The sequence below is a fragment of the Vulpes lagopus genome, chromosome 24, assembly GCF_018345385.1.
Source record: "Vulpes lagopus strain Blue_001 chromosome 24, ASM1834538v1, whole genome shotgun sequence".
In the NCBI taxonomy this organism is placed as follows: domain Eukaryota; kingdom Metazoa; phylum Chordata; class Mammalia; order Carnivora; family Canidae; genus Vulpes; species Vulpes lagopus.
Window position 1 is genome coordinate 23,370,118 of NC_054847.1, and position 19,984 is coordinate 23,390,101.

At 33.3% G+C, this 19,984-nt stretch overlaps 1 protein-coding gene across 1 annotated transcript in view; it reads right to left on the bottom strand.

Annotated features, from left to right (window-relative positions):
* LRP1B (LDL receptor related protein 1B) overlaps positions 1 to 19,984 on the bottom strand; it is a 1,815,754-nt gene that overhangs the window by 971,846 nt on the left and 823,924 nt on the right. Inside the window, exons 4-5 of the mRNA XM_041739937.1 lie at positions 4,063 to 4,182; positions 49 to 177 (exon numbers count right to left, since the gene is read on the bottom strand). Of these exons, the coding sequence (XP_041595871.1) occupies positions 49 to 177; positions 4,063 to 4,182 (249 nt within the window). The remainder of the gene's footprint in view (positions 1 to 48; positions 178 to 4,062; positions 4,183 to 19,984) is intronic.

The window sequence follows — 19,984 nt, forward strand, 5'->3', positions numbered from 1 at the left end:
AAGTAAGAAATTCTAGAAGGACAAAAAAATAAAAAAGAGATAACTTACCATTTTTGGCTTTGCAAGATCTGTTGTCTGGCTGCATTATGTAGCCTTCCACACAACTGCAGGCATAGGATCCATGTGTATTTATGCAGGTCTGGCTGCATGCGCCATAAATAGCACATTCATCGTGATCTACAAAGAAAATGAGCATCACTTCATCACTTCTAATGAGCATCTTGTTGGGCATTTTTTTCTCCTTGAAGAAACTTTGTTTTTTTCAAATTTTGGAAACAGAATTTCAGAAAGAAAGACACAAGTCCAATAAGTCTTTTCAAAACTACACTAACTGAAAGCCAAAATTCAATGTTGCTTTGATAGTACAGAGATACAAGACCGTATCTAATCTTTTATTTTAAATCTTTCATTTTAAAAGATAATATCTAATATTTAGATCGTTTATTTTATTTTAAAAGATATCTAATATTTTATTTTAAATATTTTACTATAAAAGATTTAATCTTTTATTTTAAAAGATAATATGAAGGCTAGAAGTCCTTGGATATTTTTGCAAAAACATAAAATGCACTCCACAGAATATCTGTTGATTAGTTCTAGTGTTGATGACTTTTTAAATTATTTTTACAAAGAATTAGCCTGATAACATGGTTTTCAATAAACATATTAAGAGTTTTGAGCCTTCACTTGATCAAAAAAGAGGAAACTATTAAGCACTTGTTGAAAGGAAACATTTCATCTTAAATTTTATTTTAATATCTATGGTCCTACTTCTTCTCTTACATGCCCCCTGTCCTTATACTCTTCTCTCCTGCATCTCATTCAAATCTCTATAAACAGCAAATACTTAATGCTTCTTAGCCAACAAGGCAAATAAAAAAAAATGTCAGGTAATAACTTGGACAAATGTATATTTAGTTTGTCCTGTGTACCATGTACTTTACTATTCCCTGAAGAAACAAAAAATTGATAAAACATGGTTCCTATCTCTAAGTGAAACAAGTCTAGGGAAGTATAATTTTAATTCTATGCATTGCCTTATAATAGAGGCATACTATATTTATGATAGAAACTCAGAGAAGTCAACCTGCTTGGAATTAGAGGGAGAATATTAAGTGAAGGCTACATCCTGACTTGGATTTAAAGGATAATTTAGATTTTCTCAGATTCAATAAGAAGGGATAAGATGGAAAGGGGCATTCCAGTTAAAATAGCATGTGACATGATACTGAGATGACTTAGTAGGGATTTGAAAGAAGTATAAGGGGTCAAGTGGAATAAGGGCAGATAAGGGGAAGGATAAGAGATGGCACTGGAAAGCAGTTCTGGAGACAGATAATGAAGTTATTTTTATGCTAAAGTAAAGGGTTGTACATTATATATAGGCATTGGGAAAGCGTTAAGGATGAGCTATATAATCAACTTTATGTTTTAAAACTAAATAAACACAAATAAAAATGGATTGGAGCATGTAGAGAAGAGATCCTGGAAAAATAATTATGTGCTAAATTCACAAAAAAATTGTATTTTAATCCCATTATATTTTGAACTAAGTCAGTGGTAGGGGAGATGGAGAAGAGAGAATGGAGTGAAATGTTTAAGAACCCGAAGAGATAACATGTGATGACTGGATAGATGGCAATGAATGGTGCTATACTAAAATAAGAATAAGTGGTATAATAAAAATATGTATTTGGTCTTTATTTTCAGTTTCTGGCACAGAATTCCTAAAGCTCTTGCAATTTTCTTAACAATAGGAGTGTCTTTTGTTATTTAGGAGCCCCTCTGGAATGTACCTTAGTCTCTGGCAATGAGGTGACTAAGGGTGGGACCACTAGATAATGCCAGGATGGGGGCTCCACATCAGAAAGACTAGACACATGATTAAAGGGTGGGAACTCAGCCCACCCTCTGAACACTGAGCTAAGAAAAGAGTTTACTAAGGAAAAGCAAAAATATTCCTGAGTAGTTAAGGGGCCATTTAAATTGGGAAACTGTGCATTTGTATGGCATTAATTTGCACTTTTCTCAGAATTCTTTGGCTTCATATAACAGCTTGCATTCGTGGATAGTTTGCTTGAAGTAAGTTGCTTTGGAGATAAAAAGAATAGTTTTTGAAGCTAAGTTTACAGTGATTATGAAAGAAATTAAATCTCGCATTTGGTAAAATCCAGCCCCTAATGGCAGAAATGATTCTGCTCCATTTTCACAGATTTTTCAACTTTAATTTTATTGATTCCTATTTTAGTGTTTTTGACATGATTATGCTATCTAGAGAGCAATATGAGTAATGATTTTTGTTGTTGTTGTTCTTAGCCAGAATGCACTGCTATGACATTCATGTAACTCCACAAAATTGGCCGCAGAGGAATAAGCATGTCATTATTTATAATGCTGCCTTTCTTTTCCTCTAAGGACAGAAAATACCCTGGAAATACAGCTTCAGGAGAGCATAAATGATGGTCAAATCTGGCCATTCAGGAGTGCAGAGAAAGTAAAAAGAGCCCTTTTTTCAGTAGTGACTTTCTAGACTGGCTGATGTGAAATTCCTTACTAATGTTCAAAAGAAGATATTGATTATGGTTATTTTTATGGATTTAATTAGGAGATTAGGGAAAAAGAGATCAATGCAGAAGGAGCTGAAAAATCCCGATTCCTATAGGATTCGGTTGCAGCAAAAGAGTAAGGATGCTATGTAGGTATATTAGCCTTCCCTGTGTGAATGGAAAGAGCTGGTTTGAACTGGGAATTGCATGTATGTGTGCATGCATGCAGAAGTACTATTCATATATGGTTGACTTTTGTGATTATAAGGTATCTAATGTTGCCAGATCTGATTTTTTTTCAGAGTCTGAACTTTTATATGCAATCTTCTGATTTTTAAATGTTGGTTTAAAAATAGTGTGAATCAAATAAATATACTAGTTTGGTTTGGTCAGATTAAATAGCCTCTGAGCTTGACAAGCATTTAAAAGTAAGTGTTTCTATAATATTTGTATTATGCAGAAAACAAACAACAAATGAAAAATTCAAGCCCCAGATGTACATTAAAAAGCGATGAACCTCTTCAAGACAAGAATAAGTGAACTCTGCAGACCTGAGCTTTAGCCTCAAGTCTATTACTGAGAAGATGTGTAGGACTTAAGTAAGTCACTTAATTTCTCAGGGTCTTGCTTTTCTCACTTCTGTCATTAGAATTTTGAACAATATTCTCTCTGAGGACTCTTTCAACTTTAAGATTCTGTTTCTAAGTAAAACTGATAATATTAAAGCAAAGGTTTAAAGTAATTGGCAAAGCACCAATTTCTTTGTAAAATAGTCTATTAGTGGCTCTAGCAATGCAGATATTCTTTGACTTTATATATAGAGTCTATATTTTATGTTTTGTATATATAGACTCTAAGTACCATATAAAATAATGTATTACTCATATTACAGATATATCAGTTTTATATACATATTCTAGCATATATATAATAGAAGTTAATAGAATGGAGAAGCAACTTGTTCAGTATGGCCGAGGCGAGTCATTTCAGAGTAAACGTGTGCTGTAGAGCATTCAAAAAACGAAGAATTATGACATTAAAAATACACATAAATATTTTTATGTTCATTATTGCTGTTGGTAAAATGCCAACTTCCAGAATTACCAGTGCAAAAAATGAAAAAAAATTATAAAGAATATTGCATGATATTATTAACATAACTCAGTTCATAGCAGATGTCTACTATATTGCAGCTGTATAACTGGCCGGAAACATTTGGGAAGTTAAGATTGTTAAATCCAGGGTTTTCATGGTTAACCTAAACTACTCCCTATCATTAACATTCCCCATATTTGACATTATTGCAATACTATTTGAAAATTGATTGGTGAAAATGCACATTTGGTATGCTTATGTGTATGATTTATATGGGAGCATCATCTTTTAAAACTCAAGAAACAAACAAACAAAAAATTAAACACTGTGTGAAGCACATAGTAGGTGCTCAAGGATACTTTTTAAAATGTCCATTAACTAAGCCTCTCCTAAGAAAAAAAAAGTCACATATCCTACTTACCTCTACAACTTCTTCCATCTTCTTTTACTTCAAATCCATCTTCACAGTAACATCTCGTACTATTTCTGACCACTGCACATTTATACTGACAATTCAACAGCTGGCAATTGGGTAATAGTTCTGGAGAAGAAAAACAGAGACACTATGTTAATATAACTGTGCACGCTTATGTACTATTTAAATTTAAATATTGTTAAAATTTCTCAGGGCATAACCACAATAATACAGTTCTGATTGGTCTCCTTGAAAATTTATGTGAATGGCTGAGAGAAAAAAATGATATCTACTCCCTCTAAAATATGTTGGCTTGTATTTGTTTGAAGTATTGCTAACAAAATTTCAATCTGTTCAGTCTTTCACTTTTAGCTTATTTTGTATGTTCAAAGTTACAAATCTTTTCAAATTCTGGTAAATTAAATTATTTCAAGAGGAAAAATGTCAACTCAGTGGTTAATTTCAACATTTATACATTTCTTATCTGACATATCAATTGATTTTCTATCTTTTGAGGACTTGTTTTGATTTATAATCCACGTGTAACCTTCATAGCAATCAATGTGAATATATTCCATTTCAATAATTTATCTTTCATTGGTGACAAAATATTAGACAAATACTGGACATAATATATTTCATTATATCTGAACTCGTTCAGAGCAAATACATCATTGAAGCAAAAGTTAGCAAACCCTCAGAATAGATTAGAATTCAATATGATAAATGCATGAAACAGAGATGAAGTGACAGAGGCATATTCATTGCACAATTTCTAACAGGAATAAAATTTGCTAAACCAGAAAAATATATGGATAAAATGTGTGACTGATTTTGCTGTCTGAAAATGAAGGTATTAATGGATTGTAACAATCTCTTCTCCTGGGGAGAAAAATAAGGGTTTTGAAGATTAAAATTAAATGATTCAAGATATGTTGATAATGGTACAAATTTAGCTGGTGCTTCAGAAAAAAAAAATATATATATATATATATTATTACTATATATAATAATAAAAATAGTTTAATGGTCCAATGAGGAAAAGAACAGCTAGAGCATTCCAAATAGAAAATTTGTTATTTCACTATCTAAAATATTTTCTTAACCAAATTATTTTTCCATCTCTTTCATGCAATTATTCCATGCATCTTCCCTTAAGGCCCCAAATATTTGTCCTAACGGTCACTCACATATTATGATCCTGCTTCCTACTTTTTATGAGATAACTGAAGCAATCAAGGAGATTTTCCACAGATTTTTGCTTCTCATTTACCTACTTCTGCATATTCCTGTCCTTGCCTTTCATACTTGGTTGAATTTATAATCAAAGCCCACCTCCCATCTTTGTGCACAAATCCTATCCCCTCTCACTTACTCAAGGATATCACTTCAGCCATTCTCTGCTTGCTCTCATAATCATTTTTTAAATAATTTATATTAATCAAACAAGAGCCCATCTCTTTTTGACAATTAAAAATTTACAGAATACAGTCATGCCTATTTGTTTACATATTGCCTGTGGCTGTTTTTACATTACAAAGGCATAGGTGACTAGTTGTCTCAGAGACCTCTGACCCACAAAGCCTAAAGTATTTACCATAGCCCCTTACAGAAAGTTTTCTGACCCATGTACTAGCTTGTTTTCAGCATCAAGCATTCTCTTTCCCCAACTTAAAACCAAAAAACTTTGACCTCAGACCCTCTACTAGTGACCTTTGCAAAATTCCTCTGTTTCTCTTAATAACAAAACTTAAAAAATCATACACTTGCTTTTCTCTGTTCCTATATTTAACCCACTCCATCGAACTTTCACTTCCACTTCTCCACAGAAACTGCTTACATAAATGTCTTTGATGACCTTGAAGTTGATAAGTGCAATGACCTTCTTTCAGTCCTCATCTTATTTACCTATCAGCAGCATTTGACAGTTAACTACTTTCTGATACACATTCATTGCATTGCTTCTAGAACTCACACTCTTGACTTTCCTCCTATTTCACAGCCCCTTTGCTAGAACATAACTACCAGTACCATAACTTGAAAGCTAGTTGTGCTCTCTTAAACTTCTGATTTCCATTTCTCCGTTACAATCAATACTTTATACTAAATTTCTTTCCCCCTTGAAATACCAGAACAATTTCTGTTTCCTTGACATAGATTCAACCAATATGCAGATCAATTATATCTGATTTGTAGGCTTGAGTTTTGGGTCATTGCTAATAATATGTTAATACAATGTTAATACTTAGGTAATGTACAAAGACCAGGAATTTGGTCTGTAAAAACACATTATTAATAGAAAATATGGAATGAATGGTTCTTTGGAAATTATGGAACTTTTGCTTTGCATTATGGTAGCTATTTACATGTTAGTTTCCCTCACTAGTATCTATAGCTACAAAGTATAAGCCTAACATATACCAAGTTCTTTAAATATGCAATCTCTTTGAAACCCTATAACAGTCAAACCTCCAGATATTATTGTAATTTACAATTTACAGATAAGGGAACTGATGGCTGATAACTAATCCAAGATTATTCAGCAAATATATGACAGAGCTGCCCTTCAAAACAAAGTCAGTCTGCCTACAGAGCCTATATTTTTAATACTGCCTCTAGTTCCCAAAGTATAATACAGTGATGGTTAGAACATGGTGTACTTTATTTTTATTTTTCATTCTTGGTTAGTAGTGCACTATAGATAAAGTGTTGTATAATTTTTATAGTATGAATGAATCAATGAAATAGCTTAATTCTAGGATGAGGATTAACACTCTCAGGTGTCATTTCTAGTCCATTAAATTAAACTAGGTCCTAAAGATAGTTCATTTACATCTTCAAATTAGGTAATTGAGTTGTCAAATCTTGTTTGATTATGGTGGAATCAGTCCAAAATTGCCTTGAATATATATGCTACTTTAGTTTAACATTGATTAAGCACCTACTCAATGCTAAGCACTCTGCTGGGGTTCTACACATGCAACATTACTTTAGACAAATTAAAGAATTACAACATGAGTGTGGAAGTGGGTGGGGTTAGGTGGGAAGGAAAACAACGTAAACAACAATATAATTAAAAGCAGAAAATAAGAAATGCTAAATAAAAATACAAGTGACATGAGCTAGGAAGAGAAGGAATCCTCCAGAGACTGGAAAAGAGCATAGATAATATGGAAAATAGTTGTGAGAAAAGTTTAATTTAAGAAATTTAAAAGATAAGAAGTATTCAGTGAACAAAATTTATGGACGTGCATCCCCGATAAAGCAGACAATATGCAAAAATAAATGAAAAGACAGGAAAGCATACAAGAAATACAATGATAAATAACTGTGTGGCTGAACCATAGCATTTGAAGTGGTAGAAAATGGGCCTAGCATTCTTGTTTGGGGCCAAGTCAAAGTGGATTAATTCTTAAATTAAGTAGGCTTTTTAGTTTTGATAATGAGAGTCATTGCTAATAATTGAGGACAGAATTGTTTGATAGTACCTAATAGCATGGCAAAACATGAGTGAAATATCCTGAAAAGCTACCTGAAGCCCTAGACATGGCAAAGGCACACATTAAGACTATGAAGATTTATGTGAATGGATGGCCAAACACTTGATGAAAGCAAAATGACAGTAAGTTAATAGTACCAATAAAATGAATCAAGAATAACAGGAGGACCAACAGTTTGAGGGAAAATAGTTGACTATTTAGTTTCAAATGTTGACAAGAAAGGCCAGGAGAGACTTGAGAATTTGAGTGTATCTAAGAAGACAAGTCTGGACTGGGATGTAGCTCTGGAAGTCATAAACATAAAGTAGAAAATTAAAGCCTAAAAAGGAAAGAATGATCCCTTGTAAGGAATATTTGTAATACAAATAAACCCCAGAGATTTTTATATGTAAAAGGCAAGCAGAAGAAGAACCATCAACAAAAAAGCCCAAGAAATTGTCAAATTTATATATGGGAGAAGCTGAAAAACTTGACAAAATCTAAGGTGGAAGAAGAGTTCATGGAAGTAAGCAGAACAATAAATGTTAAACCCCTGGGGAATATTATTAGATGAACACTAAAACATATATTGGGCTTTCTAATAGGGTCAATTAAGACATTTAAAAAAGATTCCAGTGGGACAGAGAATAGAGATAAATGTAGTAGCAAGGAATTGGGGCAGAAAGAGGAAATAGGAAAGGTTTCTCCTGGAAAAGAATCAAATATATCATGAAATAAAGAGAATAAATATAGAGGTTTGACCAAATTTATTTAGTCTGGTACCTTAAGGCAGGCATGTTAGCTCAGTACCTTAAATATATTATTTTTTTCCGTATAATTTTTTTAGGCCAATTCCTTGTTTGCCCTCTCAATTCAAAGTACTAAATCCACAGGCCATTGGTTTCATCTTTCTGCTCTCTCCAAACTTTAAATATCTGGAATATGCCTGCTGAAAATAGTTACCAACATGGGGATAATGATGAGGAGAATTGAGAAAAAAATGAGAGAAATTGGGGAAAAACTGGGTATGAAATATCAGAGCTCACACATGGTTTTGAGTGTTAGGTGGGGTCTAGGGGTTGAAAATAGCAAGAGACAAGGGCAAGTCAGTTTGTCGTTCATCAAATTTATCCTCTTTGAGAACTCATGCATGTGCAAAGAGATTGAAAGCATTTTATCAGATGAAATGGTAAATGGTGATTCTTCTAACGCCATGAAGAATTATGAAGAACTAACAAAATGAAAACTAAAATTTAAAATTTGGCTTAACTCTGGGAAAGCAATACTAATTACTGTAATGTAATCTATTTGAGCTGCTTACCATTTATGCTTAATTACATGCAACACTATAATGCTTATATAGATAATTAAAAATGCATCAGATTAATTTTGTTAGAAAGCTTATTTGGGTAGAACAGAAATTCTGTACTTGAGTTATCCGTCTTCATAGAGTGCTCTGAAGCGTGGTCATTGATTCATGTAACATTATCATTGATTTGGATCTTTGGTTAAAGTAGGAAGACTAGCAGCATCTAAGGTGATGAAATATGCAAGTCTGAATCCAGATATATAACATGGTATTTCATCTGTATTTCTTAGCATTATCATGAAAGGAAAGTGTCTTTCTTTAATGAATGGAGAGGAGCTATTATTTCAGGAATCAAACTCAATTCAACTGATGAGGACTCTCCTAACACGGACTCACTCCATTCTATGATATTTAAGGAATCTTTTCTATGCCTTTTTTTTTGAAGTTGTAGAGATTATAAAAATGTGAAAATATCTTCCTCATCAAATGCAAGTGAACACCTTACAAGTAATGGGCAACTTTGAGGCACTAAGCTCCTAAGCCATTCTTTAACTTAGAAATAGATTTCTGGATTTGTATTATTAATAAATAGTAGCAGAGATTCTAGAAGGATAGAAAATTATTTCATGCTAAATCTTGCTAAATCTTACATCTCTTTCACTACTTGTTCTTTTTTTCTAAATCATGGTAGAATACTATAAATAAAGCCTTAAGCGCTAAAGCTAGAATACCTAAGTTCCAACCCTGGTTTTATTAATTTCAGGCTATGTGAGTGTGGGGAAAAAAAAAAAAAACACAGCTAATATTCACCAATCCTGTTTCCTCTTCCTGAGCAAATAAAAAGATTAATTTTCCCAGTTGACTTACATTATGTTGGGGCCATATATCTGGCACCTAGATAATGCAACATATGCAAAATTAGTGTGTGCCACTTTTTGACCTGGGCTCTAGAGCATTTTGACACTCTCCTACTCTCTACTTGTCAGTCCTCTAGATTCAAAGAAGCCAGCAGAAGACCCAGAGAACCTTGTGCCAATTGTCCCAAACTGAAGGGAGGCTGAAACAGCAAGCATCCACTGATGACTCATTTGGATGTTGATGTGAGTGAAAATTTGGATTTTTGATGCATTCAACCCCTGAGGTACCAGGGTTGTTTTCACATAATACTATGGTGATGGGAAGATCATATAAGTTATCTATAATTCTCTTTCCTTATCTCTAAAATGGGGATAATAATAGAAGCTACCTCATAGGGTTGTTGAGAGGCTTAAATGAGGTAAATCATACAAAGTTCTTAAAACATTGCCTGACACACGCAATTCTTTGCATTATTTTTATTTTCCACTAGCATGTTACCATTTAAGTTGTAGTATTCTCATCATAATTTATCTAATTTTCAAGTCATTTGGAGGTATGTTTCTTTTTATAATAGAATGACTTTCTCTTTCATGCTTTTAATTTTGAGTGTTATACGACATTTAGTTCTAGTTTTGCCCTCAAATTACTTGTGCATCTTTCGATGTCCTTTTTGGGGGGGTACTTTCATTCATTCATTCATTCTCTTAAAATCTTTACCTGAATGAAAAATCTCCAACAGGGGAATACTAACCATAGAAAAATAAGATTTTTCTATACTGGCTAACTGGTTTCTATGAAATATGGAGAAGATTGCTCTCTGAAGCAATGTGCATGCATATTTAATCTGCTACATACGGATGGACCAATTAGTAAATCAGACAATAAATTTTTATCAAGCACTTATGCTGGTTTGCATTGTCTTTAGGGGTGGTTTTGCTTTTTGACAGCATTGGGATTTATAACACGTCTACAGAATGTATGCAGGCTTAAGATTTAGGAAACACAGATAAATTTTGCTAACCTGCCTCAGAGTAAAAACAGGACAGTAGAGAAGGTGATTTGAAGCTGATAACCAGATACCAAAAATTACAAGTTTTTACTGGTAGGAGGTTTCTCCCCTCATTAGTTTATAGTTTACATAAATATTTCTAAGCCAGAGAACCACTGTTTGCCAGCTTGTATGTGTAGCCATTGGTTCATTCATGGTGCAGTCAATAGCATTATGCTGGCTACCTTTATGATCTATAATTGAACAATTCACATTGGTCACAATTCACATTGATGTATTGGACTTAGCAGGACAGTGAGAACACTACTGTGCTGTTTTATTCATGTGTTTCTAGGTTATATGTTTCTACCTGAGAGGAAATTAGAACTTTTATTAACTCTTTGGAAATACCAAAAAATATAGGCACTTTCTAAATTCATAAGTTATCTGAGACATTATTTTACAAAATGGGATAGTGTTTAATTCCTAATTTTAGTAATCAAATCACTCCTTGAATTTGGCTTTTACAAAAATGCCACTTAACCAACAACTATAATCATAGTTATAAGGAAAAATATCATTTCCTTATGTACCACATTTTTTTTTTTTTTTATGTACCACATTAAAACAGTATTTCACCCACTTTTTATATTTGGAGATTGAAAAGCTGATGCAGCTACTTACCATGCCAGACAGTCCCTCTTGTCAGCAGGACGTATGCATGACATATTTAGAGTGGTGATAATTTGTGTCACATCATTCATCCTCTCACCCCTGTTTCCTTGGCCTAGTAAAATGCAGTGTGAGCTGGCTTGCAGAGATTAGGCTGCTGCTTATGACTACCAATGTGGATTTCTTCAGAATTCTTTGCTTAGTGCTAAACTACACAGTCCTGGCTTCAAATTTTCAATGTGCTCTCATATATAAAGGTACAACATTAAGGCATTTTTTGTTATTATTTCTATTTTTGTTGTCATGGTATAAATTTACATACAAATTCATTCCTTTTATGTACAGTTCTATGAGTTTTGAAAAACACATTTAGTTGTATAACCAATACCACCATCAAGATCCAGAACAGGACCATGATCCCAGAATATTTTCCTGTGCCCTTCTGTAGTCAACTCATTTCTCCATTGCCAGATTTGGCATCACTGGTCTGTTTTTCATCTCAAGGGTTCTGTCTTTCCTACCATGTCACATAAGTGGAATCATCCAGCCTGTGGCATCTTTAGTTAGCATAATTTATTTGAGACTCAACCATATTACCTTATCTGGAGTTCCCTCCTTTCTATTCCTGAACACTCTTCTATTGTATGAATGTATTTCAGTTTATTTACCCATTTCACAAGTGGCAGATATTTAAGTGACTTTTAATTTTGAATAAAGTTGCTCTAAACATTCACATGAAATTTCATGTAAATACAGTTTATCATTTCATTTGAGTCAATCTGAGATTGTTGGTTTATATGGTAAAATGATGTTTTACTTTATAAGAAACTATCAAATTGTTTTCCCAAGTAGCTGTTCCACTTTGCACTCCTACTACCATTATATATGAAGAATCATCCAGTTGCTTGGCCTTCTGCCCAATACAAGTTATCATCAGTTTTCAATTTAATTTAAGTTTTAGTCACTTTATTAGGTATTTTTGATGGTACTTTATTGTGGTTTTAATTTGCATTTCCTAATGACTAATGATATTGAACATTTTTTCATATATTTTAGTATTTTTCATAGTTTTCCATTTTTTATATATTTTTCATATATTTCGCATACTTTTCATTCATATATTTTTGGTAATGTGTCTGTTCTTTCCTTTACTCACTTTTTATTAGGTTGTTTTCTTGTTGAGTTTTGAGAAGGAATATATATAACATATATACATATATTATAATATATATTCACCTATTTAATAAATGGACATAGCAAAGCTGTCATTTGCTAATTTTAATTTTGCATGTTAATACTGCAAAAGGACTTACTACTCTTTTAACAAGGAAAAGCAAAATTATCTACAGTTTAGATGTACCATTATGAGGTGGAAGCTATAGGCTAAACATGAAGTTTGAAAAAATATTCTGTGAACTAAGTCTGGGGTTTATAACAGATTGCATATTTCTTTTTCTTTTCAATAATGTTCATGTGTGTGTACATGTGCACTCAACATCCTTTTTGGTAGTTGTATATTATTCCATTCAGGGATAAATAGTAATTTAATAAGACAATCCCTGCTGAAACACATTTAGTTTATATGGCAAATATAACTACATGTTTAAAAAATATTTTTATGGGGTTCCAGGGTGGCTCAGTCAGTTGAGCATTGGACTCTTGCTTTTGGCTCAAGTTGTAGTCTCTGGGTCATGGGATCAAGCATGGCATGGGGCTCCATGCTTGGTGGGAGGGGGGTCTGCTTGGAATTCTTTCCCCCTCTACCCTTCCCCCTGATCACATATACTCTCTCCCTAAAATAAATAATATATATTTATTATATATTATTAGATATATTACATATTATATACATGTGTATATAAATGTGTATATATATATGTGTGTGTGTGTATATATGTGTGTGTCTGGGGGTGTATACATACACAATTATTTTTTTACACTTCCTTCTATACTGATTAGGGTCCTATAACTAATTCTCACTGGAACCTGTGTGGACATGGTCTGTACTACATCTACATCAGAAGATTAAGAGTGCATGTCTTCTCTGCATACATATTTTATTCTCTTATTTATTATCTGGAAAGGGATTTTACTGCTCTGCTTTTACTGTTGTTTTCTCATCTCCATCTATACCAGGAATACAACTTTGAGATATGTTACCATATATACTTTGAAATGTAGAAATAAAAGCTAAACTAAAGTAACAACAACAACTTGAGAGTGTACTGCACTAATGCTAAGAGAATTTTCCATCTTATATTATGTCTACAAACCAAGGGTTTACTTAGCAAAGGAGTTCCAACTATCTGAACTCATTGGCTAACACTAAATAAAGAGCTGTTTATTATGGATATTCAAATAAAATCATTTCTAACAATTTAGCAACTTCAGGTTCTCATTTCTTTTGAAACTCTTCACCATAGATGGCATTCAGCATTCTAAAATTCAATATGCAAAACTTTTAAAGTTTGTATTATATAGAAAATCAAAATCTAGTTACCAAGGTACAATCAAATGAGAAGAGATTAATTTATGTTATGAAAAGACAGATTTGGCTTAAATAGCCACTGACAAAATTTGCTAACTAATTAATGGATAATCTGCAGGGTTTGTACAACAACAACAACAAAAATGTGTACCTAAGTTTTATCTCTAAAAAGATATGAGAAGAGAAAGCAACACATGCTTGTGTAAGGTTTTCTTCTTAGAACAGTATAAGGATAATGACATTACTAACTTCATTGGGATGATGTGAAGTTTAAAGACAGTGATTCAACAGAAGTGTTCAGTGTCTGACATATTGTAAATACCTATTATACATTGGCAGTTATATTATTGCCACTATAATCATCAACAACATCTACACCAATAAAATCCAGTAATTTTCACTTCCATCTTTTATTTATATGGAAGAAGAGATTAGAGATGCATGGTATCTTGAATTGTACTTTAGGCTTAATGGTGGAAAACACAGATCTATTTGTGGTATCTCTTCAGAGATACACTATTGACTGGATTCTTAACCTTTCTGAGCCTTAGTTTCCAAACTAGAAAATGTCTTGATAAGATTTTATGAATATTAAGAGACACAGTGACTGAAACATGCTTTATAAATTGGAGAGTATCATGTAAATGATGAGACTTGGACCAGCATAGGGAGAGGTAAGGGAGAGAAAGCTGATAACTCTAGGTATATTGGATTGGTGAAGCCAAACTGTTTTTTGGCTTATACATCTTGTTTTAGTGTTTTGCATTTGATTTTACAGTAAGGATGGCACACTAGACTTATTAATAATAAACTAACCAATATCAAGTCTTTGTCTGGTTTAATATATTTAATTTCAACCATGGAAAACTATGTTTGAGGGAAAAATAAGCAAATTTACCATAAGGCCCAGAGAAAAATACAAGTAGAAACTGCAGATATGTAGGAATGGGGTTTTTCATGTCTGGAGGTAGAAGATTAAAAAAATGAATATACAGTGAAAAGACAATATACATATAAATTATATAAGGGTATTACACACCTATATAAGACAAATATAAGATGGAGGTAGAAGTAGCAATTGGATTAGAAGAGGTGAGGCAGCATAAATAAACATCCTTTGTACAGGAAATTCATAACTTCTAGCAATTTCTGCACATTTAGTAGGTAAGAAGTACTTGTAACTAAATCTATTTGGAAAGTGAAGATAGACTTTTTTTTTTTCATTTTAAAGGACAAATATTTTCCTCTTTTTTTTTTTTTAACATTGTCCTCTTAAATCATTATACTAGTCCCAGGTCATAGGAGGCAACAATAACGAGTTCAACGCTACGAGAACAAAAAAAGCAAAATGCAGCACAGTGCCTGGCACATATCAGGTCAAAAAGTTCTCTCTATGTTAAACACAGCAATTAAGCACTCCTATTCACCTCTGCACTTTGCAGTCTTCAATAAAATGAAAGGGATGGGAAAGGCACACACCCACAAGAAGCAAGAGAAAAAGAAAAAAAGACTAAAACAGACAAAAGATGTCAGCAAAACTTTAGAAGCAAAGAAGCAATAAAATGAGTGTTCACTAATTTAGCCCTTCATAGTCCTAAGGGAGTAAAATATTCTAAGCCAAGGATTGAAAGAAATGAGAGGGATGATGATGATGATCAAGGCTGCTGCCTTCTAAACACATAGATTGTGCACAGCACAACTCTAGGGGGCACTACTAAAATAAACTTTGATGTGAATGGAACTCAATCTGGAAACCCTCAGAACAGAGCCCAAACACAAGTGTATAAAACACCAAAATCCTGGAAAGCCTCAAAAACTAAAGACAACTCATATCTCTGAAAGGGGTGGTTGTGGGAATAAAGGTCAGGTAGGGATGTAAATTGAATCGGTTGAAAGGAAAAGTGACACCTTCCATATCTCCCCATCTTTGCAGCCGAAGGTTTATTCTCTGAAGAGACAGAATTAGACCAATTCTTATCTGGAGAACTATAGGAACAGCATTAAAAACAGGAGTAATACACACAGAAGGTGAATAGATGGAGAATTCTGGGCTACAATTGCTTTCATCCAGATCACTCACAAGGCAGAAGTCCCAAACCAAGAAAATCAAAGGCAACCACACCCACCTAGAAAGCCACTAGTAAAGCAGTGCTATAACTCTAAGAAAGTGGCGCACTGTCCCATCTTCAGCTCCAGAGCAATGCAGAGATTCTTCCCAGGATGAATGGCAGGCTTGAAAAAAGAACTGTTATTTTCCCCAAGAGAATTAACTGGTTTTATTTGGAACAGAGTATGGGGAAGTTCAAGCCTAAAAGGTGGTGTCCAAGACAATGGAGATTTTGATGGCAATTAATTAAGATAAAGATGATGGCTCCATGGGAGCAATAAACTAAAACATAGGTCAGCTAGAATTGGAGGACAAAGATGACTAAGAAGAACTTTCTAGAGTTGGAACAAAGTCTACTTCTGAAAAGTGGACAATATTTTATTGAGTAAAACTGTGGAGGAAAATTATGCCAAAATGCCTTTTTATTTGAAAAACAATAAAATTGGTGTATGCTAACTAACTGCTGAGTGCAATACCAATGTGGCACACACTTAATAGATCAGGTAAACAGACAATCAAAGAGTACCCTTAGAAAGCCACTGTTATCCCAAGGTGACTGTGCACATGACCAGGGCTATACCCTTAGGGGCATAGAGAGGCAACAGCAGAGATCCCACACTGTGTGGGAACTAAATTTCATGGAAATAGTCAGTCAAGCTAACAAAAAAATTAAACATGCAAGACAAAGAGACAAAACCTACCAATTACTACAATTAGGGACAGAGAGAATAGTGTCCAGAGTTTTTAAAATTTATTATCTAAAACTCCCAGTCTTCAACTAAAATATGAGGCATGCAAAGAAACAGGAACCTGTGATTGTACACAAGTGAGGAAAAAATAGGTAAGAGAAATTGCCTTTCAGAGGGCCTAGATGTGAAAATAAGCAGACAAAGATTTCAAAGCAACTATTGAAAATATGTTCAAAGATTTTTAAAAATTGCTTTAAAAAGGAGAGAATATGATAGCGATAGCACAGGTGTCAAAAGGAAAATTGGGCTTCATCAAAATTAAAAACTTTTGTACATCAAAAGAAACTATCAGTGTGAAAAGGCAATCTACAGAATAGAAAAAAGTACATATAAATATATTTTAAAATTATATAACTGATAAGGGATTAATAACCATAATTTATAAAGACTTCTACAACTCAACAACAAAAATCAAACAACTCAATTAAAAAATGGGTAAGGAACTTGAATAGATACTTCTACAAAAAAAATAATAATTGTCAACAGTCAAATGAAAATATGTTCAAAATCACTAATCAATGAGAAATGCAAATCAAAACCACAATGAGATACATTTCACACCCATTAGAATGGCTGTTCTTAAGAAAACAAAATAAGCTAACAGTGAAATCTGGGTGGGTTAGTAGGTTAAGTGTTTGACTTCAGCTTAGGTCATGATCTTAGGGTCCTGGGATCCAGGTCTGCGTCAGGCTCTGTGCTCCGTGGAGATTCCTACTTCTTCCTCTCCCTCTGCCCCTCTCCCAGGTTAACAGAGAATGACAAGTGTTGGCAAGGATATTGAGAAATTAAAACACTTGTATATTGCTGGTAGGAATGTAAAATGGTGCAGTCACTATGGAAAACAGTATGGTGGTTCCTTAGAACATTAAACATAGAATTACCATACAATCCTGCAATTCTATTCCTGGGTATAAACCCAAAAATATTGAAAGCAGGGATTTGAATATTTGTAAACTCATGTGTATGGTAGTAGCTTTCAAAATAACCAGAAGATAAAAGCAACCTAAATGTATATCAACATTACATGATGATGAATAGATAAACAAAATGTGGCATACACATAAAATGGAATATAATTCAGCCTTAAAAAGGAAGGGAATTCTGGAACATGTTCTAATAATGATAAACCTCAAAGATATAATGCCAAGTGAAATAAGCCAGTCACAAAAATATTAACATTGTATGATTCTAATTATATAAGGTACTAAAAGTGGTTAAATTCACAGAGACAAAGTAGGATGGTAATTGCCAGGAGTTGAGGGAGGGGACAGTGATTTATTGTTAAATTTGTTTAAAATTTCAAGTTTGGAAAGTAGAAAAATTTGGGACGTGGATAGTAGTGATGGTTCTATAAAAAGGTGAATGTACTTAATCCACTGAACTGTACACTAAAATATGGTTAAAATAGTAAATTTGATGTCAAGTGTATGTTATCACAGGAAAAAAAAGAGAAAAACAGTAAAGGAAGCTCTGACAGTGCCTTATTAAAAAGACATAAACAGAAAGTCAGAATTCATTACAGTGAATCAAATGGAAAATGCTGATTTGAAAATAAGAACAGCCAAATGAAAAAAAAAAAAAAAAAGCTACAAGGGCTCCATAATACATTTGAGCCAACAGAACAGTTGGTTAACATGACAATAGATTATGCAATCAGAAGAATGGCTCTATGTGTATATACGTTTGTGTGTGTGTTATTTCTATACACCAGCAATGAATTATCTGAAAGTGAAAAGTGAAATTTCATTTAAAATCATACCAAATAGGGGGATCCCTGAGTGACTCAGAGGTTTAGCACCTGCCTTCAGACCAGGGCGTGATCCTGGAGACCAGAATGGAGTCCCACATCAGTTTCCCTGCAGGGAGCCTGCTTCTCCCTCTGCCTGTGTCTCTGTACCCCGCCCCCATGAAAAAATAAATAAAACCAAAATTTTTTTTTGACAAAAAAATGGTACCAAATAGAATAAAATTGTTAGGGCTGCGTTTAACAAAAAAAAGTATAAGACTTACACAGCAAAAAAAAAAAAATATATATATATATATGTAATTAATATAAATTAAAGAATATTTAATGGAAAGGAATTCCATGTTCATGGATTAGAAGACTTAATATTGTTAAGATGACAATACACCCCAAATTGTTCTACAGATTCCAAGAAATCCCTAGGGAAATCTAACTTGCTTTTTCCTGTATAAATTGATACGATGATCTAAAACTCATATGGAAAAGCAAAGGATCTAAAATAGCAAGAATAGCAAGGAAAAAATATCAAAATGAAAGACAAAGCTGGAGAACACACACTTCCCCATTTCAAAACTTACTACAAAGCTGTAATAATCAAGAGAGCATGTAACTGGCATGAAGAAAGACATGTAGGTCATGGAACAGAATTGAGAGTCCAGAAATAAACTCTCACAGCTATGTTCAATAGACTTTTAGTGAGGTTCCAAAAAATTCAATAGGGAAGGTGCAGTTTTTTTTTTTTCTTTCCATGCTTTTGTTTTGTTTTGTTTTTCTTCTGGAAATGGATCTAAGTAACCTGGAAATTCACATGCATCAAGAAAAAAATGAATTTGGATTTCTGCCTTATACCACTTAAAAAAATGAACTTAAAATGGATTACAGGTATATGTGTAAGAGCTAGAATGAGAGAACTCTTAGAAAAAAAAATATAGGAGTAAATCTTTAAAATCTTGTTAGATATAGCATCAAAAGCACAAGTGACTCTGGGAAACGAACAAGAGGTAGTGAAAGGGGAGGTGGGCGGGGGGATGGGGTGACTGGGTGACGGGTACTGAGGGGGGCACTTGACGGGATGAGCATGGGGCATGTAACATATATGTTACACTATATGTTGGCAAAATCGAACTCCAATAAAAAATATACAAAAAATAAAAAGTAAATTTTAAAAAAGCACAAGTGACAAAGGACAAATCAGATAAACTGTACTTATCATAACTAAAAAAATGCATGCATCAAAGAACACCATCAAGAAGGTCAAATGATTCATAGAATGGGAGAAATAATTGCAAATAACACCTGGTAAGAGATTTGTATTGAAACAAATAACTCACAACTTTTATAATTCTAATAAATAACTTTTATAATTCAATAATAAATAGACAACCCAATATAAAAATAGGGAAAGGATACGAATCTGTATTTCTCCCAAGAAGTTATACAAATGAAAAATAAACACATGAATATATACTCATCCGTATTCATCAGGTCCAAAACAAATCAAAACACAATGAAAAGACTTCATACTTATAAGGGT